Consider the following 23,165-nt stretch of genomic DNA (forward strand, 5'->3'; position numbering starts at 1 on the left):
TCTAAGCATGTCAACATGTAAAGAAGGACTCACAGTTAAGATGCTCATTTGGACTTGGTGATGGGCTCAGGATATGCAGAAGGTCTGGCCTTCTCAATCCAGGTTTCCACTAAGGACCTTGAAGAGGTGTGCTCCCGACTCAATGGATTTAAGACTTGAATCATGGAGGACTGAGAGTATATTGTGGTAACGAAGGAATATTAAGCCTACTCTCTGCACATACTACAGCCAAGCTAAGAAGGAGAGAGAGGTAGGGTGCTGATAAGTGCACCACACCTAAATTCAAAGTTAATTATGGGCTTGTCAGTTTGCAAGTCATTCGTGTGATTCTGTCTTAAGAAAAAAATGATTTTAGGTCTCTATCTGAAGAAGCCTATAACTATTTCTAGTCAATAATAGTTCATTTGGCCATAAATATCAGGCCAAAAGAGGTAAATAACTTGGAAACAGCAAGTATCCTAGATATAACAAGAATCCAGGCATCTCTGCTCTAAACCCCCTTTAATAAATTAATCTATTACAAATCCTACCTCTAAAAGCTGTATGTTCCTTAAATATGTACCAATGATAGACATTTAAGAGATTGAAGCTAGGCTTGGAGGCACAGTCTATAATACCAGGACTCAGGAAACTAGGGCAGGAAGGTGGCTATATATGTTTAAAGCTAGCCAGAGCTTTATATATATATATATATATATAAAGCTTGAGGGTATACTTGAGTGTATATCAAGACCTTCTTTCCAAAATCAAAACAAAACAAAAACTAAACATAAATTAAAATGTCCTTATGCTTAACCATGTATTTGAGGGTATATATAGGGTAAATGAAATCTTGACTATAGACACACACATACACACACACACACACACACACACACACACACACACACACACACACACACACACACACAACCTGTTGCTTGAATTATAGGTTCCAAATAGCAGAGATTCTTACTGCTTATGTAAACTTGAAGTATTCTGTGGTGAACTCTCAACCATGCTGCTCATGAGAGACATTAAAGATATTTTTGTGTTTCTCTTGGTAGGATTCTCAGAGGCTATTATAAAAGTCCCCAGTAGAGCCTAACCAGGATCTCTGGATCCTTGGTGAAGGTGTAATTGCCAGTAAGAAAATGTCTCCACTTCTACCAACTGTCTGATGTGACACAGTTAAGGCCATGCTCAGCAGAACTGAAACCATGGAAACATGATGACCTAGAGCCACCAAACCTGTGAGGTAATTTAATTTTCTTATTCTTGAAAAAATAAATTACATAGGCATTTCATTACTATAAAAAAGGACAATCAACCCACATATTGTCTGTCTGTATGTCTGTATGTATGTCTGTATGTATGTACATCTAAACTATGTAACTAGGGACAGTGGACAAGCCCAAGAGATGTGTTAAAGCAACAACCTTGGTTGTCTTTAGGATGGGGAGAATATGGGTTATTTTTATACTTTCTTTTGAACTTTTATAAATGCTAATTTTCTTTCATTCTCACATGGAAATTTTATAAGAACAAACCCACCAACTTCCCTCAGAAAAATAAGCCCTCATCTTTAATGAAAACGCTTTCATTTACAATTTATCTGGAAAGCCATATGGGAGTTCTGTGAATGCTGACAATAAAAACAGCAGCTTACTGCAAATAACTTCCACCGTTTCAAACATAAATTAAGTCAAGCAACGATACAAATGGAGGACATAAGACACCAATAAATAAACCATGGCCACCCACTCTGTGAAGCCACAGTGAAGATACCACAGGCTTTATCAGGTACTAGCCAGAAGCCCTCAGTTTAATGACCCCAGGTTGGTGTCTCACCCCATCAGTTAGCCCATTAAAAAAAGGAATTCACCCCCCTCCTCAGTTCTTGAAGGAAAAAAGTTTCATGTATTCATGGAACTTATTAAATAAAATTATACAATTAAATTACCCAATACAATCACTCTGGTTTTATTGCTTTTCATTTAAAAAATTCCTGTGGTATTAAAGGTCCAAGTTGATTTCCAGTCTTGTAAGCTCTCTGTAACTAGTTTTCTTTATATGCAAGAAGCACACTTGCCCTCCTCACTTTTATGCTGCTTCTTTGATCCCTTCAGAGATATTACCACAAACACTCAATGTCAAGGTCACGACAGTTCTAAATGCATAGGCACAGCAGCATAAACCCGCAATCCCAGTGCTATGGCATCCAAACCAGGAAGACCAGAAGTTTGAGGCTAGCTCAGGCGATCTAGGCAAAACTTGTCTCCAAACAAATCACCACTATTATGACAAAGAACAAAAACCTGTAGCATGAATCTTAAAAGTTCTTATTAATAAGAACGAACCTGGGGCCAGTTATTGGGGTGAATGCTGGGAGGTCAGAGAGACAGAACAAGCCACAGCTAACCTCACCTGGCCAACTTGTCAGCTGGTCTTGTTTCCTCAGACTGGAAGCTTCTGTGTCCTCATCCAAATGGCTCTCAGCTGAACTGTGCTCCAAAGCCTCAAAGCTTAACCAGCCAAATGCTTAACCAGGCCAAATGCTTCTAGTTGCTGGTCCTCACGCCTTATATATCTTTCTGCCTTCTACCACCACTCCCTGGGATTAAAGGCTGGCTTTCTGGGATTAAAGGCGTGAGTCACCATGCCTGGCTGTTTCCAATGTGGCCTTGAACTCACAGAGATCCAGAGGGATTTCTGTCTCTGGAATGCTAGGATTAAAGGCATGAGTGCCACCATTTTCTAGCCTCTGTATCTAGTGGCTGTCTGTTCTCTGACCCCAGATACATTTATTAGGGTGCACAATATTTTGGGGAACACAATACCACCACAAAAACCTGTAACTTGTTTTACAGGCATCAATAGGGTAGCTATCTCTTAGACCAATGGCTCTCAATATTCCTAGTTGTGTGACCCTTTAATAATTATAGTTCCTCATGTTGTGGTGACCCTCAACTATAAAATTATTTTCATTGCTACTTCATAACTGTAATTTTCTACTGTTATGAATCATAATACAAATATCTGAGTTTTCTGATGATCTCAGGTGACCCCTGTGAAAGGGCCATTCAATCCCAAAGGGCTCATGACCCACAGGTTAGAACCACTGCCTTGGACACTCCAGAACAAGCAAAAATGCTCCTGTGTTTTTACATCTATTGACAGTTTTGCAGTGGATGTAGAATATATCCACATACTGAGTTAACTCACATTTTTTTTCTCCTTTGGAGCTGAACTGAAAAGTCTACTTAAATTCTAAGTAGATATATTTAGAATATCAGGGGAAAGTCTTCATGAAAATCAGAAGTTGACATTAAGACATTTATGAAAGTCTTGATCTAATTTATTATTTTAAATAAAAGTAAAAACATAGGAACTGGGTTCAACAAATTAATCCTCATGGTTTATTAACAAATTCACAGACAAATTACTTGACCGAGGAGCTCTTCTGTAGTAACAGTTTACTCCTATTATAATTAATATTTAGTGTTACTAAAAGGTAATAATAAAAGTCATTGAGGGGCTGTTGCAAGATAAAATAATGTATTTAAATAATATAACACATTTGCAGTACAAACCAGGTCTTCTGTGCTATTTTTATTATAACAACCTTGACTCCTATCTTTCCTCTAGTCTCATCATTACCATTTTTCAAAGGTTCAACAATAAATCACATTATAAACACACAGTGGAGAATCCTATATAAGCTAGTACTAAGACTGTGACTTTCATTGGAAAAACAACTATAAAAAGACAAAGTTACGTTTTGCCTAATATTAATAGCAAGACAATTCTGAGATGGATTTCACTATTTACTCCAGGAGACATTAAAATGGGCATAGAACAGAGTCTGGTCTCTAATTCATAACATTCCTCCTCACCCTCCAAAATTCCAAAATGCCAGAATTATAATCACACATGCAGTACCACTCTGGCACAAACTGATCTTTTAAGATTTCCTATACGTACTTTGCCTGCCAAACAGGTCTTTCAAAGAAGTCATGTAGCATTTATAACACTTGTAATGTTTGTTCTTTTATTCTGAAGGATACTGAAGGAAATTCCAATTAAAGCATGTCTATAACCCGAGATAGTTGTACTCTCAGAGAATGCTTTGCATCAATAGTATTTAAGATTCTCAGAATTCTCATTCCAGTCCTCCTTCTAAAGTCAAGATGTTCAAGCACAGTCTCTCAGTCCATGTGTGGTATGATGTAACTCTAGAAAGAGTTATGCCTCACATGACATTTATATATTTATTGACCATGGGACCAGCCAGCTTTGGTAATTAGGTGAGGGGAAGTTCAGCATCAGCACATAAAAACCTGAGATATGGGCAGAGTACCAAAGGGTAGATAAAATGATATCAAAGGTAGTTTTTATATGTCCTTAGTATTTTTCATTTAACTCTCTTTATTTAGAGATAAGATCTATGAGCAAAAAGACAGGCCATTAGATTATAAAATGAAGTAATGACATTTTCACCTCAGCCTATTACTTTTTTATTTGCTTTAAATGACTATTGAAAGCTAATGAGCTAATGAAGTAAATATTTAAGGTATGGGACTATCTATACTGATTCTGTGATTAAGCTAGAGCAAACCAACATGGAATAGAATGAGTCATTATATTGTACACAGACTGAAGGCAAACATAATCAACCTGACCCATAAAATATTTGCTTACCATCTTAGGAGAAATGTGTGACTTTTTTTTTTTCCTGTACAGAGTAGATATGGGAAAAGCCAAGGCTTCCCACTCTCATGCATGTTTTCTCACACAATTCATTACAATGTTCTGGGCTTCTCTTTGTAATGGCAATGCTGTGCACATTACTATCAATGGTAGATTTAGACACTCAGTGTGACTAGACACTTCTTTCTTCAATGTATGAAGAGCAGCTATCTCATTTCCATCCTTTAGACATGCCCATAGACTTCTAAACTCCTACTGTATTTTAGAACCATTTGTCTCATGGTTTATCAGCATTTTGTACTTGACCTCAATCTCAATTCAGCTTATACCTGATCGTCATCACTTAACACATTATATATATTATATATATATATATATATATATATATATAATATATATAATATATTCATAAGTGGTGGCATATGCCTGTAATCTCAATAACTCAGATTGGCCAAGAAAGGCTAAAGGAGTCCAAAGTTAGACTATATTCCAAGACCCTATCTCAAAAGCTAACCAACCAACTACACAAAACAAGAGCATATCTTTTTAGATTCAATCAGCAAGTTGTCAGTTCTGGGAAAATGTACTTTTTCTATTCTTCTACACAAGCCACTGAGTCAGGCATCAGAACGCATGTCCACTCTTGAATTTACTATAAACTAATTGTTTCAAGGGTTAACTGCTTAACCTTTAAGTTATGTAAAGAATCCTTAGTACAAAAAAGAATAAAGTGCAAACATCCAGATTTAAGATTTTGTGCTTTATATCCTTAAAGTAAGGTATAGAAAAGTTATTAACTCATATTGTTGCCCTTGTAAAGGAATTGCATATAAAATGTACATTAAAAATGTTTTAAAATTCACTAAGTAGAGGATATCTCAAGTCTAATGCCCAGAAGATTGAAATAAACATTTCAACAAAGAAGCCATATATCTATTAAAAATACTTGTAAGAGAAACATGGAATTATCAGACATTGCTGACAGGAATGGCACTATGCAGCAATTTGGAAGACAGGAAATTATTTAGAAAGTTAAGCAAATTTATCATGAGACCTAGACACTAAATATCTAGGTATCGATCAGGGAGAAATAAAACACATACCCCAACCCAGATTTACCCATGAATGTTTATAGCAGCATTATTCTAAATAGTTGGAGTATGGGAATAATTAAATTGTCCACCAACTCGTGAATGAATAAGACACTACACCACCAATATTCATTTCATGGTATATCATTCGGCAATAAAGAATAAACTAGTGAGATCTACTACATGCCTGAGCCTCATACTAAGTAGCATACTTAGTGAAAGAAACAATAGACTGAAGACTGTGGCCTGTAGGAATCCATTCATGTAAAGTATACAGGAAAGGCAATTCTGTAGATGAAGGCACAAGTGTAGTTGACTATGATTGAGTATCTGAGTAGAAATTGGCAATGGACATTAGGGACCTTTCTGAGGTAAAGGAATGTTCTATAATAGGCTATGGGCAGTGTTTGTGTGTATTTACTAGAAGTTGCTAAAGTGTACATTGAAAATGGGTAATTTTTGTTACATAACTTTGACCTCAATGAAGTTGATATCACTTTAACTAAGCTTTCAGTATCTCTCTAGAAAGGTTTTTATCTTTCATATTTTCATTAACGTTCAGCCAGAAATATAAATTCCAACTGATTGCTCAGTACTCTAGCCTCAAGTTCAGTAGCAGTTGAGTTTCTATAGAGGGACAGATTTAAAACTTCCAGGTATTTCCCTAACCTTCTATACTAATGTTAACAGCACCTTTTGTATTTCAGAGGGAGTTAGTTCTTTTGAAAAGACAGGGTAAGGGAGTCCACGGTTAACCTAGGTTACAGACAGTTACACCCTGCTTATCTGTACAGACTTCTACAACAAAATACCATAGACTTAGTGGCTTAGAAACAGCATCGATTTGTTTCTCAATTGTAGAAGCTGGGAAACCACAACTCTTTGAGCCAGCAGATATGGTGTCTGGTGAGGTTCTGCTTCTTGTCACAGACAGAGATTTATTTATTTATTTATTTATTTATTTATTTATTTATTTATTTATTTATTTGGTTAGTTAGTTAGCTACTTAGAACTTCACATTGAAAGGGACAGTTAGCTCTCTGAATAACTAGTTCAGTGCATCTCAACCTTATAATGCTGTGACCCTTTAATACAGTTCCTCATGTTGTAATGATCCACAGCCATAAAATTATTATGTTGCTACTTCATAACTGTAATTTTGCTACTGTTATGAATCACAATGTATTTACATTATAATTTACATTATAATCATAATTTACATTACATCTGATATGCAGGATACCAAAGGGGCCGAAACCCATAGGTTGTGAACTGCTGCCCTAGTTCATCCAGGAATTCATTATGCAAGCTCAGGTTCTTGCATATCTATCTATGATGGTTAATTATTATTGTCAATCTGACTGGATTAAGGAGCAAGGCACTATGAAGCACACTTCTGGATATGCCTCTGGGGGCTTTTCCACAGGAACTTAGATCCTCAGAGCTCTGACCTTATGCATTAATTAATTCTTTTGTGGATTTATAGGATGCCATTACTAGGCACTGGTGAAAAGGAGACAATGGGGCTTCTTAAAGAATACAACTAGGGGATGGGAGGCATGTCTTTCAGTCCTGGTCCTCTCCTCTGTTGCTGCTGTTTTCTTTCTGGGCGTAATAAACTGCTCTGCTATGCCTTTCCTGCCAAGACAGAAGGGACACTCTGAGCCCATAAACCAAAATAAATCTTTCCTCTATTAAGATGTTTTCCAATGAGGAAAAGGTAGCAAAATTAGTCTCTCAGACAGAGCAGAGCAACTCAACCATCATCGGCACTTTGATCTGGCCTTTGTCCTTGCCCTCATCTGTGTGCATGCGCTTCAACCTTCCCATCACTGTTTCTACCTTCTTAGCCTCCCACTGTAGTCTCCTGTTCCCATAACCTAGCATTTCCCCTTATCGCTTCATGGAAACGACGTTAGAGAAGGTTACTGGTAAGAAACAAGCGCTAGAGTCATTTTCCATAGTATCTGGTGCCGTTGTCTGTTCACTCTTATCTCCATTTCCAGTGTTTCAGTAACTCTGGTTGTTCCTCACTCTTTATATCCGAGATGAATTAATGTCCTCATTGGTTTTATCCTCTTTATTTATTCTGTAGATGTCATGGATGCATGTTAAGGGGTTTGGTTTCTCATTCTACACAGAAATTCAAATGCGATTTTAATGTGCAGAGTGATGATGCACATAGTAATTTAACACATTTTAATTACTACCAAAATCAGCCTTAGGCACGCTGAAGGCCAGCTCTTCTGAGATGTGCTCAGGTTGGGACAGTGACCTTAGTTAGATTTGTGCTGCTTGCATTAATATTAACTAGGAGACTGAGATAATAGTTTTCCACAGTTCTACCTAGTGAGTAGCTTCTCCCAACTGATGACATCGCATTCTGCACAGTGACACCGTCACCAGCTGTATCTCTTACATTGGTTCAAGAGAATTCATTTTAAAATACAATGATAGTGTGTGCTTTTGTTTTGACATTTAAAAATGAATCAAAATGAGAAAAATCATATAATCATTTACTACCCAAATGACCAGGCCTGACACTCTACCTCCTTTATTTCTTGTCATTCCTACCTAACTGTAATTTTGCTACTGTTATAAATCATAACATAAATATCTGTGTTTTCTGGTACTCTTATGTGGCCCCTGTGAAAGGGTCATGCAACCTTCCAAAGTGGTCTCGACCCCACAGGCTAAGAACCGCTAATATAATATATACACAGAAGACCTGGTGAAGACCCCTGCAAGCCCTATGCTTGCTACTTCAGTCTTTGTGAGCTGACAGGGGCCTTGCTCAGTTGATTCAGAGGGCCTTATTTACCTGGTGTCCTCCATCCCCATTTACCAAACTCTTCTAAACTTCTTTGTTCTTCTTCTCACAATTCCTTCTAACCTCTCCCTAGGCTGCCAGAACATCTCAGGCTTTTTTAAAGGACCTGTTGAAGTTACACTGTTTTTGCAAGTCTTTCTTTATGCATCAGCTGTCCAATTTATCAGTAGAGTTCTTGGATGTTTCCAACCTGCTTCAGTGATTACTCATACTCTCTAATTTCAGATGACAAAGGACAGAGAGTTAGGGTGGGTTCATACAGAAAGTAAAGGAATTGTCATAGCTTGAAGCAATATTATACTTTAAACACATCACTGCTAGTTGCTGAAAGCCCATGGGCATTCATTTTCAATTTAGTAGCAAGAAGTATTTAGCTACTCCTTACTGCCTACCTGTATTTTTAACCATAAGTTATTAAAAAAACAAATCTACAGGATTAATCATGAATAATTTGGGAGCTGGAGAGATGACTCAGTGGTTAAGAGCACTAGATTCTCTTCCAGAGGACATAAGTTCAAGTCCCCATATGGGGCTCACAATCATCTGTAATTCCAGTTCCGGGGCATCTGATGCCCTTTTCTGGCCTCTGTGGGCCCAGCGTTGTATAGATATACAGCAGACAAAACATCATACACATAAAATAAATAAATATTAAATAAAATAAATAGAATATTTGGCTATTCCAGCCAGATACATCTGCGGTTATATCAGTGTATTTTACTCATACAGAGCTTTTTTTTTTTTATGAAACAGAAGAAACATAAAAAGTACCACTGAGTTGGAAAAAAACAGTATAACTTTAACAGAAGGATGTTTAGTGTTTTTTTTTTTAATATTTTCTACAGTATCCAAATACTCTTTAAATAGCATCACAATTTTTGCAGCATTTAATTCTTTCTTTTTTAAAGCCACATCTCTTTTTTTTAAGCTACATTTCGGTATCTTAGAAGCTCATCTGGTCATTTGTGCGATTTATCTGAGAAGTATTTACTGAATTCCTTTAGGGTGGCAGGCACTGGGGATACAAAAACAGAGGTCTACACTCAGGAATCTCACATTTTCTGAGCAAAAGAAACATGTAAAAGCCTAACTGCAGATATGACTGCACAACAGGAAGATGAGTAGCATGTTGGAGGGAGATATGCTATAAAAGGGAGCCGAAGAGGGCGGTGCTAAGAGGGCATCACTGGCTTCATAAACGCTATATGATCTGGTGTGTGTGTGTGTGTGTGTGTGTGTGTGTGTGTGTGTGTGTGTGTGTGTGTGTGTACTAAATTCTCCCCATTGTTTTCTGCCTGTTTCTTACTATGTAAGATTTAAGGTGCTGGAATGACAAAGTTAAGGCAACTCAAAGAGAATGAGTTTTTATGTGATCTCAATCATAGTAGTTTCTTCTTGGTTGATTTTACGTGAAAAAAAAATCTATCTTCTCTCTGTAATTTCTTATCATACTTTTAACAAGCATTACAACTGAGACAACTGTCTAAAACAACAGGAAGTTTAACAGAAAGCTATACATAACTACACTATTTTAGAACATTTTTTAAATGATACACACCTTGATTCATATTGTTGACACAGAGTTTTAAAACAGCTTTAGAATTTGAACCCCTATCCCTTCCAGAAAACATTAACGCTATAATATTATTTCTATGTAATTTAAACAAGTGAATAATGTGTCATTTGGACCCCTTAAACAACACAGTTGAATTTTTTTCATAGAATTACCAAAAGTTGAGTTTCATAAACAATTCCTTCCAAGTACGACAAGTCATGATTTGTTCTAACTTAAAGATATTGACATTGGTTTATACTAATATTTGATGATGTCTCTGCCTTGGAACCCATTTTGTATATTTAAATGCTAATACTTTGATGGGCAATTTCATATACTAGCTCTTAGTGTCCTGTACGTTAGAGTATCCAGAGAGTTAGTTGAACCTCAGATCGCTGGGTCTAGCTCCAGAGTCTCTAGCTTTCTAAGTCTTGGGTGGGGTCTAGAAATTTGCATATCTAACCTATTCTCAAGTGCTACTATAGTCTCTACAACATGAGGTGGGAGTCAATGTTTGTGTAAGCCCAAATTTATTAGATACCTGTTTAGATCTATCTGTTGATCTGAAATTCATCAGTTGGAATCTACTGTCAGCCTTAAAAGTGAAGAAAAGTGGGGTTTTTTTCTATCACAATGACATTATCTTTAATATTTTCCACTGCCAAGTAGTAATACATAGGCAATTAGGTCTAACACGCAGCCCATATATTGAATGTCTTTTCCCCTAATCTCTGTCTCCTCCCCCATACTCCATTCCCTCTTCACAATATCCTTAAGGTACCTGGGCTCTTGCCTCATTTTATTTGCTTACCTTCCAAAGAGGTCCCTTCTGCTAGCCTAAAAAAATATATATGCTAAATGAATAGATTACCTATGTATATTCACTAAAACAGCTTTTGTTAAGCCTCAGAGTATGATGATCATGACTTCATTTGCACTGATGGCTACCTATTGTAAGAGAGATAGAAAGTGTTTAGGAAGAAGAATGTTCTCCCGGAACATGACCTTGAGCTGAGACTGCAGACAAAAAGGCAAATAGTTTAGCAAAGAACACATCAGGCACAAAAACAGCAAGCCATAGCTCTGAGTTAGAAATTAGTTTAGGTTGTTCAAAGGATGGAAACAAAGTCCAGGGGTTAGGGATGAAGTTAGTGTAATATTCACTGACCAGATATATCTGAAAATGAATTCAGATTGGAGAGGGGAGAAATGTTTTCACACATAGATACATACTTCGCATGCACACACAAAGATGTGTGCACACACATACATACAGATACTGTACAGACTGGGATAATGGATAGAGGAAGGTGAGACCTGAGATTGCTGCTTCTGTTTAACATGATTTAAGGTGCTGATGGAGAATGAATCAGAAGGAACTAAAAAACTAATCTCAGAAGTCACTACTTCCCTTTTGTTTATAGCTGTAAAAAATACACTAAATTGTACATACTTTTATTTCAGAATGTGGCTATCTTAAGTTTTAAGATGTTGTTTTTATCATCAATGATCAACTAAAGAACTCTTCTATGTACTGATATTGCTTATAGAAATGTGCAATGCCTTCTTGCTCAATTAAAAAAATTTGGAGTGAAAAGCTAAATAAATCAAGATCAGAAATATATTTTACATTAGTTGACAAAAACACTTATCTGAAATAATGATGATTCTGATAAAAGTCAACAGAACAGTTCCAGTAAAAAAAATGTCTATGTCTGAAATACACACACACACACACACACACACACACAAACACACACATCCTCCTTAAGGAACTAGAGATAATGGAGAAAAAGATGTTAGCCTAAAGCAAGAGCTGTATGTCTTCAAAGTACTCTCAAGAGAAGCATCAAGCTTATTGTACTTATTGTAACCGATGGTTTGAAATGCATTTTTATACTTGTGTGATTAGCCTCCAGGTAAATCTAAGTGCATCTCAATTGATGGAAAAACATTAACAATGTTTGTTCTTTTTTCAAATTAGGAAAATAAGTATATGCTTTTAAGTTTTCTCTTATAGCAACTGAAATTTTAAGTGTTTTCTATCAACAATATATTTTTTTCAATATTACCAAGCTACTATATTCTAGCAAATAAAACTGTCTTGGTTTTTTAAAATATTACCAAGTAGAAGTTACAGTTTATGCAGCAAATCTCTTGTGATCTTATTTATGGAATGCACATCAGCATCTTACATGCTGATAGAGTTACCTGTCTGCATCCACTGTCACATCGTGAACTCCTCTCTGAGTGACATCCCTGGAAGTTGCTGCGTCTGGTACTCGGTTCAGACTTCTGGTATACAGGCTGAGCCCACCATCTGTCATGTACCTGAAAAGAATAGCCAACATGGCATTATCAACAGAAAAGTAAATGACCTTATCCACATGATGTAATAAACCTACCATTTTGGGAATTTTCAGTAACTACTCAAAACAAACTCTATTAAGCCTTTTTATGTATAAATACTCTCAGCAGAAAGAAGTGAAACTTTTTTTTTAAAAAATCAATATTCTTTACTATTACAAGTCAGTAGACTTTTATAAAGGCTATTATTTCTTTTGTTATCCATATTTTTTTAACAAGTTTGGGAATCATATATCTTGTACCAAATAAGAGAAAGATAATTTCAATGGTTAGGTGATATTTTTACTACTTGAAGATTATAGAATTAATGAAACTGTACTAAAATTAAAAGGCGCGTGCACGCGAACACACACACGCACACACACAGAAAGACACACACACACACAGACACATACACTCAAACACACAAACCACACACATACACACCCACATACATGCATACACACACACACCACACAAACACAGACACACACAGAGACATACACATCCCACAAACACCTACAGACAAAAACAGACACACACCACACAAACAGCCACACACATGCACACCCAGACACACACACCACACAAACGCACAGACACACACAGACATCCACATGCATACACAGACACACACACACACAGACACACACCACATAGACACACTCACAGACATACACCACACAGACACACACACACATACACAGACACACACCACATAGACACACTCACAGACCCGCACAGACACACACCACACAGACACACATATGCACACACAGAGACACACACACCACACAAACACATATACACAGACACATACAAACACACACACCACACAAACACACACACACGCACACACAGATAGATACACAACATAAACACACACATACAAACATGCACATACACAGACACACACACACACATACACACACACCAAACACACATTTAAGTAAATAAATATTAAACCTCAAATGTTGACACTGCTGGAGTGATAACTAGAGAAAGTCTTCAATTACAGGGATGGGTAAGAATTGTCTTAAGAGGACTCCAGTAGCACAGAAAGTAACCAGGAGAAGTGACAATAAAAAAATAGTGGTGTGGGGAGAATAATAAAATACATGAGATATAAAAATAGGACTTCAGTGGAACTGTACAACGCAGTGGGGTAGGCAGGGAGGCGGAGAAACGGTGCAGGGGGAGTGGGCAGTAATCAACCCAAACTAAACATGTACACAAATGTTATAAGAAAACTAGTTACTTTGCCCCCTAATTAAAATAACAGATTTTCAAAAAGAAATTGTTTGTGGCACTATTGTGCAGGTGAAATATGTGTAGCTCATTTGTTTGTTTGTGTTTTCAGACATGGTCTCATTCTGCATCCCCCACCTGACCTAGAACCTCTATCTCATGGCAATCCTCCTGCCTCAGCTTCCTGAGTGCTAGGATTACAGGAATGACCTCCTACCCCTAGCTTTTAGTTGCTTTTAAAACTTCTGGGTTGGTTTCCACTATTTTCACCTTTATTGGCACACTGTTGAACTTGGTTTTCTATCTATAGTGATGCAAGGTACTAGTTGTGTGGGCTCTGAAAGCGTTCACTTATCTATGGCAAAATGGAAATGACAGCAACAATAATAAGCTTACTTCTGGTGACACTGAGATCACGATGATAAAAATAACATGTGGGATATATGCATGTGTATATGTATATGCACATGTATGTGTATATGTATAAATATATGTATGCTATATATGTGTATGTATATGTGTATGTGTGTAAGCATATATACATTTGTGTGTGTGTGTGTGTGTGTGTGTGTGCGCGTGCGCGTGTGTATGGTGTAGGTGGTGAGGAGCATTGTCTATCATGGAATAGCACTGTGTAAATAGTGACTAGTTGGCAGTTGTTTATTCTATGAAATTTTCCATGTTAACATGACAGGGCTAGTAACTTGAATATGAGATTAGAGAAAGAGTCAATGTTGGGAACTTGTGGGTTCACATGAAAGACACACTAAGGTTCTAGGGCCTTTCAGTTGCTGTGTGCACTCCAATCACCCCAAGTTGTTAGGAGAAGTGAGGGGGAAGCATAGCAGCACTAAAGTATATTTCACTTCATAGTTTCAATTTTGCCTCTCAGAATTCTTCATTTTTTTTTTTTTCATGATTGGGTCAAATGACTTAAATGGAATTTTAACATTCAGTTACCCACATAGGACTATTGATCACTGTGATATCTAAAGACAAGTTCAATTTCCATTCAATTAAACTATATAACTTTTCTCTCAATTTTTCTTTTGTTGCTCCATAAATGTACCTTTCCACCTCATTAAAAGGAAGGGTTCTTCCTCTGACTAATCCCTAACTCCTGACAGCTCCACATTCCCAAGCATGCGAGGTAATTTCCAAAGGAGAAGTCTGAGATAAGTAAAGCTTCTGCATGCTTCAAGAGATTTGAAATTCTGAGAACACCAACTAAGTGATTTTATCATTCCTATCCTGAGTACAGGAAAAATGCAACTTCATTCTCTTTTGCAATGACCTCATGACATTCCTAGAGGGGTCACAAAAGAGCCAAACCGAACATTTCTTTAAACATTTAAACAATAGCTGCCAATTAAGCCTTTTGTTCCTTTAATCAGCAAAACACACTTGAAAATTTGTGAAGAGCAAGCAAGTTTGTGATTCTTAAACAAGGCGTAGCAATAGTTTTCACATGACTTAAAGGAAGTATTATCGAATTAGAACTTTCCTGGGCTATCTCTGATGTCATAGCCCCACATGTCAATTCTACATTGAGATATCAACAGCGGCTTGTGACATACTCTGGAAAGCGGTACGTTCACCTTGAGAACAGAATCATGCCCTGCTTTAAAAGCCAGTCTCAGTCGCTACATCACAAAAGGAAAGAGGTCTCCAACTCAAACTCCCCTAACACAGACAGGGGCAAAAATGCTGACTATCTCCCAGTGAACTTTGGATACAACTTTCATTCATAATGCATGTAGATCACTGAGGCACATAGAGTAGACTACCTCAGAAAGACTGGTGGAGAAGAAATGAAAGAGACCAGAAGTCTGAATTAAGCTCCAAGCGAAAATGGAAACAAGTCAAGTAGGAAAGACAATCTAAAAACACTGCTTTTCCCTCAGTAGGCAACTCAGGAGGGGTGACAGCCAGCTGTCACCAGAGCAGTTTCCTTTTTCTCCAAGGCACACCCTGGAGCCTTGTTGTCTTGCCTCCTGTGGGTAGCTATGGCCCTAAAGGTACTGTGGACAGGAGTGTAAGCAGATGTGAGCAGCAACACTTTCAGGTCTAAGACAAAATATTCTCCAACAGCATTTACTTCATCTCCTTTGCTATTTGTTACCTTAATGGTAATAGTAAGGGAGATGCTGGAAACCTGATTAGATAAGAACAGAATTATGGAAATTCTTATTCTCTAAATGACTGCCGTTTATGTTCCTCCTGTGACGATCAAAAACATGAGGGGCCGAGACAGCACTATGACTCAGTGACGGCATCTGCTGCTGAAGCCTGACTACCTGAGTTGGATTACCAGGACTCACTTTGGTGGTAGGAATGAACCTGATTCCCGTGAGTCTTCCTCTGACCTCTACATGTGCGCCATGGCGTGTGTTTACCGACAGACACGCACACATGCACACACACACAAGATAAATTAGTAAAATGTAATGAAAGAACAAGCCAGGACTGGTTTACATGGGAAATGAGCTTCATTGTGATGCTACTGCAATTTTTTTTTTTTTTTTTTTGGTTTTTCGAGACAGGGTTTCTCTGTAGTTTTGCGCCTTTCCTGGAACTCACTTTGTAGACCAGGCTGGCCTCGAACTCACAGAGATCCGCCTGGCTCTGCCTCCTGAGTGCTGGGATTAAAGGCGTGCGCCACCACCGCCCGGCGTGCTACTGCAATTTTGAGTCTTGCCTAAATACAAATAAATGTTGACTAACATAAGAAGCCTGGAAAATGTAGGATGTTCCTGTGGGTTGGAGTGCTTGTAATATCTACCATATGCAGAAATCATAGTTGTATGTACATATATGTACATATACAAATTTGTGTAAAAAATATGTATATTATTAACTCACTGAAAAAATGAGTGTTCAAAATTGTGATTGCAATGACAAGAGTAGTGTTTCTTTTATTATACTTATTAATTCTAACTGCCTCTATGTGTACGTGTATATGCACATTTCATACCATCTGTGTGGAGATCAGAGGACAACTTGCAGGAGTCAATTCTGTCTTCTACCAAGATACCAGGCACTGAACTCCACCACAACTTGGTGGAAAGTGTTTTTACCTGCCGAGCCAACTCAGTAGCCCAGGATTAGTTTTAATAATAGTCCCATTGCTTCCAAAGCTCATCCTCTGACTAAACCAAGTTTTTCAACTTGCTAAAACACCTTAAGAACTTTAGAATCACAAATGATTATTTTTGGAATACAACAGGAAAAAAGAAAAAAAAAGACCACCAAATTTTAAATTCTGAAAATATCAGTAAAGAATAAGCCAATCAGTCGAAACTCTCAAATCTGGGGCTATAGAGACAGCTGAAAGGATCTACTATCTACTGCCAACCTGATGGTCGCAGTTACATCCCCGGTACCCACATGATGGAAGGAGATAACCGACCACTGCAAGTTATCCTCCGGACACCACATGTTCCCCATTGTATACAGAAGCCCACACACATACACACAAAACAGAAATAAACAAAATGTAAATGAAAACAAAAACTTTAAAAAAACCCTTCCGCTCCAAAATGATTCTCCCTGAAATTAAATTGGATGCTCTTGATTGAACAGTGCCACAAAATATTTATTCCTCTAGGCAGTTGAGAGGCGGCCAGACCAAAACCAGAAACTCAAGCAGTTCATAAAAACTCCTGTCTCCTTCCCACACCCTAAATAACTATAAAATCTGTTACTTAGGAACATGTAAGACTACTATGAAAAATAGTGGCCACATGTATTTCTCTAGACCACCGGTTCTCAACCTTCCTAACTCTATGACCCATTAATACAGTTTCTCATGCTGTGGTGACCTCCAATCATAAAATTATTTTTGCTGCTACTTCATAACTGTAACTTTGCTACTGTTATGAATTTTAATGTATATATGTTTTCCAATGACCTCAGGCAACCCCTATGAAAGAGTAGGTTGACCCCCAAAGGGGTCTTGACTCACAGGTTGAGAACCACTGCTCTAGACGAACAGCAGAGAAACTTAATGGCTTATCAAAAGAATCTTTAGAAACCTCTAGCATTTTACCTTCTATGCAGTAGCAGAAGGGGGTCCTACATATCACAAATCATGTCAGAGTACCAATGTTTTCTAATGACGTAGGTGGCATCTCTGTCCTCTTCATAGCTAACACATCCTCCCACAGCCCTCCTGGACCAATGATGCTGCCATGCTCAGGGCCACTTACCCACTGTTGATATCATCAGCCCTCAGACTCTTCCCCAGGATATCACCATCACTCATGTATCCACCAACATCCACGTCAGAAGACACATCCAGGTCGCTGCTGGCTTTCTCACTCATATCTATTTGTGACATGTTTCCCAGACGAGAGACAGCGGCTCGGCGGAGAGGTGTTGTATACATGAACCTGGAGGGGTCTGTGTGGATGAATCGGCTGGTACCACTTCGAGGGTATCCAGCGCCCATGGAGGGGGCATCTCCGGCCTGAAGACGAGGACATGCCTGCCCCAGTCTCCAGGTCATGGGAGTGGGTCGGCTTGTGAGGTTGGGGATGGTCCTTCCATTCACTTCAGTTGTCACAGTAGTATCAAATGTTGTCTCCAGGGTGCTGTCAAACAAAATGGAGAGATAACTAGACTCTGGTTCACTAAGGCCAGAGACCAAGATGTAAGACGACAGGAAAGGCTAGATTTGAGTGTCTCTGGAGAGCCGTTCATCACTTTTATGAATGTGAATAGTGTACAGATTCATTTCATAATTTCAATCATCTCTGGAGATGTCAAAATGTCAGAAGTCACATTTATTTGAAGCGATTGCTTTCAAAAGAAAGGCCACTGGTACATTTTAGATTAACCAAGTATTGTTTTACTCTTGAAAAGCGAAAAGCGGAATTTCACCCATCTTAAGATTCTTAGGCAAGTGTAAGAAGTTAGCTGTGGGCATGCTTGCATGAATCCCTGTTAGCCTTCTCCCAATGGTTTGGAAGGCATGAAAAACATCTCACAAAAAATAATTGTGGTTGACCAGCTAACTCAGTCTAACAAGGAATTTCTATAAGAGACAACGTGGAGGGAATAAAGGACCTGACAGTTCTCAGCCTAAGAGTTATTGATTACTGATCACCATGTACAAATTGAGGAAATAGTAAACAATACCAAATTTCTTCTCTATCATCGTAGGAGGAGTCAAAGGCTGCATTATAATGCTTCTTTATCCCTCCAAAGACAGATAGAACTTGGAGTACCTGTGGCTTATCTGGGTCCCACGAAGACTGGACATCGTCTCTTCCAAGTTCTGCCTCAGATCTGCTATGTTCTTGACTGTGCGCATTCTTCTGGCTTCAGGGTCCTCACCTGGAAATGAACATAAGGAATTCATTGGTCACGGTATGGTCTGCTCAAGGACAACGGTTTACACAGAGGAGCAATATAAACCCCTCTGCTTCAAAACAAAAAGATACTTAGGAAAGTCCAGATAATTCCTATCATCTGGACATTGTAATTCATTTTTACAATAGCAACACATTTAATATCACAAATAAACATTCTGAAGTTTTGCAACTACAATAGTACTCATGAGTCTATGATCATAGTCACAACAACATTAGAGACAATTAGAAACACAGTGTACAGTACTTCCAGCCACTGGAGTAAAGTTTAAAATCTTAAATTTAAAATTGGATAAAATTTTAAAATTTAAAATTATTTAGATTTTTCTGACTTCAACCATTACCTATTTTCAAGCACATCCAGAGTAGCTGAGATGCATTTCCTTACCTAGCGATATACATGAGACAGTGGAGAATGCTAAGATGCCTTTTCTCACAGAAACTTTTCTGATTGTCTTGTTAGACTCATGGACCCAAGATTCACAACACTGGATAGGTTTATTTTTAATTACCTCTATATTTTGCACAGGAAACTAAAACGTCCACATGGTACCATCACAGTTCAAGCACAGAGGGAGGTATCTAAACCTAAACACATCTTTCTAATAGGCATGAAACAAGACAGTCTGACAGTGTTGTAACCACAGGCATTCCACATGAACACCCATCTTTTGGGAGCAGAAGTGTCCTTAAACAATATTTATGGTTAGTTCGTATTTTCCAATCAAGTCCATTTGAAGCTGGTGAGCCTTGACAAAGGAATCGCAAAGAATTGGTGGGGGAAGCACAGCGGGAGCACCACAGTGGCAGGACAAGTTTGCACTCCCACCAGCAATGGGTGAGTGCTCCCTTTCCCCCACATCCTTGCCAGCAGGAGCTGTCATTTGTTCTATTGACCTTAGCCATTCTGATTGGTGTAAGAATGAAATCTTACAAGCAAGTTTTGATTCGCATTTCCATGATGTCTAAGGAGAGGAGTTGGATGGGTGGAGAGGTCCGGGGGGATCTGGGAGGAGTTGGGAGAGGGAAAACAGTGATCAGAATATCTTATATGAGTTTTCAAGAAAGAGAGAGAGAGAGAGAGAAAGAGAGAGAGAGAGAGAGAGGAGAGAGAAAAGAAGGAAAGAACTAGAATGAATGGAGTAGGAGGGAAAAGTGAAGGAGAGAACTAGAAGAAGCAAGGAATGGGAGAGTGTAGAAAGAAAATCAAAAGAAAGCGGAAAGAGAAGAGAAGCAGGGAAATATATTAAATGACGTTATGAAAATCATCATACAGAGAAGTCAAAATGTATCTCTCTCACTCTCTCTCTCTCTCTCTAACATTCTAAGTACCAATTCATTTTACTACTATCCTTCTTTAGCATTCAGACCAAAATTCAAAAATAAAGTATACCTATCAATTCCGTCTCTGTAATAAAAAGTTGTAGAATTGGTGGTGGTGGTCTTAGGAACCCTTCTATGGAACTGATTTGTGTCTCTAATGGGGGCATGTCCACCTACTTCACCTGCATCTTCAACACTGGAAAGTCTCCACTCCTCTCCTCCCAACATTAGGCAGGTGTAATGATGAAAAGATTTTTGAGGAGTGAACTACCACAACTGTTTCTCGAAAGTTCCACCCAGGGGATCCAGTGACTCTAAACAAAGCAAATGAACAAACTTATACTATTCAGAGGCACCACTCAAACAGCAGCAGGCTACTGCTGCTTCCTTTATCATCTGTCTCAAGCAAACATTACAGCTTTGTTCGCTACCCTCAGACTGGACGTCAGCCACACAGCCACTATTCTGCTGCTGCTGGTCAGCAAATGTGTCCCCATTCATTTATAAATGATTTGTACAGTTTAAATTACACTTAATAACAGCATCATTATTACAAACTGAGGTTGTATTAGATTGCTTCATTAAAAGAAACATTTTAAGAACTAGAAAAATATAAGATGGGACTCGGATATGTGGCATGAATGTTCCCATATGACTTGGATCTATGCAATCTTTTTTTTTTTTTTTTTTTTTTGGTTTTTCGAGACAGGGTTTCTCTGTAGTTTTGCGCTTTTCCTGGAACTCACTTTGTAGAGCAGGCTGGCCTCGAACTCACAGAGATCCTCCTGCCTCTGCCTCCCGAGTGCTGGGATTAAAGGCATGCGCCACCACCGCCCGGCTGGATCTATGCAATCTTAATCCCATAAATTAACATTCTCAGAAACTAGGACTGTGCATAAGCCCCAAGATGGAGCCATATCATCTCTAGAAATTGCATGCATGATTCTCATTAATATGATACAGTGTGGTTGAGAAATGGCTACTGAGATGTTCTCTTTCCACTTCTAAGTCATGTGCTACAACTTTGGGGAATAAAAAAGAAAAAGGCTTGCAGAAAAAAAAATTTAAAGGGTGGTGAAAGAAGATAATTATAGCCAAAGGGAAGGCAGAAGTAGCAGAGTGGGGTTAAAATGGTGAGGAAATTTAAAGATGAGGATACACTAGAGACGATAGGAGGAGGGAAATGTAGAGACCACTAGGGAAGAGCAGTTGCAAAGCACTGACATGAACCAGGCTGCCCGTCCCTGACCCACCAGCAGTCAGGCAGCATCTTTACCACTTATCAAATAGCACCATATTAGAATTGATATATGAATCATTTCCCATATCTTTTTAATAATCATTTTAAAAACAGTAACTGTAAGCATTTTGTTTCACTGAATATTTTTCCTATCTCTTTCCTTTTGCTAGTCCAATAGGAGTGTTTGATCCATGGATCCTTCTAGTTGAATTTTGGGCTTGTGTATGTAGTTTCTCTCAAATGTCAGAACTGGAGTATCCCCCTCTCTCCCTCCTTTGATTTTATCCTAACGAGACTGACAGGTAACACTATGCCACTCATGGCAATCAGACAGATGGATGTCTGTCCTCCAACACGTACAGACCAACCCATCTTTGCTGCTTCATTCATTCTGGAAAGAATATTAACCAATGCAAAATGTATTGCAGTAAATAGTTTCAGTGACCCATGAAGGCAATAAAAAAACTAAGTGTACTCATAATTCCCTAAGGAATGATTACACAGTCTGGAATGCCCTTCAAAGTGGTACTCAAATGATGTACCAAGGCTTTGTAGGGGGGTGGAAAGGCCAAATAAAAGGACGCATACATCTAACTGTTTAACAAATAAAGAAGTTATAAGAACAATACAGATGCAGAATTTACTTAAACACAAAAGTGTTTCACTTCTTCCCATTTACATAATCTCAAACCCAACTATTATTCCCAAGGGAGTCTTCTCATCTTTGCTGATCACAGTGGTAGGGACTTCCCCACATTTTTAAAAAATGGTGTATTCTCTAATCGACTTGAATTCTCAGCATTGGTACAAAATGCTTTCCAACAGCTTCCAGGATAGCAGGCTCAGTGTAGTACTTCTACTTCATTACTAGTGCAAAATAGAGGATTTAATTTGGGTGGTCTGCCCTTACTGCGCATGCTTTAATTATGCATACTATAATTAACATTGTCACACTACCATATTTTAATGGAAATCAAATTTTATATGTGTGAAACCTGATTTATATAACTAGATCCTTTATAGAATTGACTCTGCACACATTGTTACTGAAAGGCTATCCCATTTTGAAATGTAAGCCTAGTTTTGTGAATAACCCCATTCGTGACTTTTAGATAAAATTTTCAAACTTGTCTTTATAATGTTGACATTTAGTAGGTTAAAAAATATGGTCAGTGGTCATACAGTGCCACTTAAAACATTGTCCTATACATTTAAAGCACAGAGTCAAACCAATTCTAATTAATCAGGATACTCAAAAGAGAAAAGTTGAACTCATGAAACCTTGGCCAAAGCTAACTTATAAGAGGCCATTTTGAGTCATAGGCAGAACCTAGTCAAGAACACAGCAGAAATTTTACAAATGTAAAGCATCACAATCTAGGAAATTTCCTCAAAGTGCTTGATATGGAAATATGATTATTCATATCAGAACTTTTTGAATGTGTTCCTCCCCTTCTTACTTGCATTTCCG

At 38.1% G+C, this 23,165-nt stretch overlaps 1 protein-coding gene across 7 annotated transcripts in view; it reads right to left on the reverse strand.

Annotated features, from left to right (window-relative positions):
• Positions 1–23,165, reverse strand: part of Nav3 (neuron navigator 3) — a 775,186-nt gene that overhangs the window by 128,358 nt on the left and 623,663 nt on the right. For all 7 annotated transcript variants that reach the window (XM_052753308.1, XM_052753309.1, XM_052753306.1 and 4 more), the window contains 3 exons: positions 18,988–19,096; positions 17,968–18,351; positions 12,377–12,496 (listed from right to left, as the gene is read on the reverse strand). In XM_052753308.1, coding sequence (XP_052609268.1) covers positions 12,377–12,496; positions 17,968–18,351; positions 18,988–19,096 — 613 coding nt within the window. The remainder of the gene's footprint in view (positions 1–12,376; positions 12,497–17,967; positions 18,352–18,987; positions 19,097–23,165) is intronic.

The sequence above is a fragment of the Peromyscus californicus genome, unplaced genomic scaffold, assembly GCF_007827085.1.
Source record: "Peromyscus californicus insignis strain IS unplaced genomic scaffold, ASM782708v3 Scaffold_24__1_contigs__length_46423439, whole genome shotgun sequence".
In the NCBI taxonomy this organism is placed as follows: domain Eukaryota; kingdom Metazoa; phylum Chordata; class Mammalia; order Rodentia; family Cricetidae; genus Peromyscus; species Peromyscus californicus.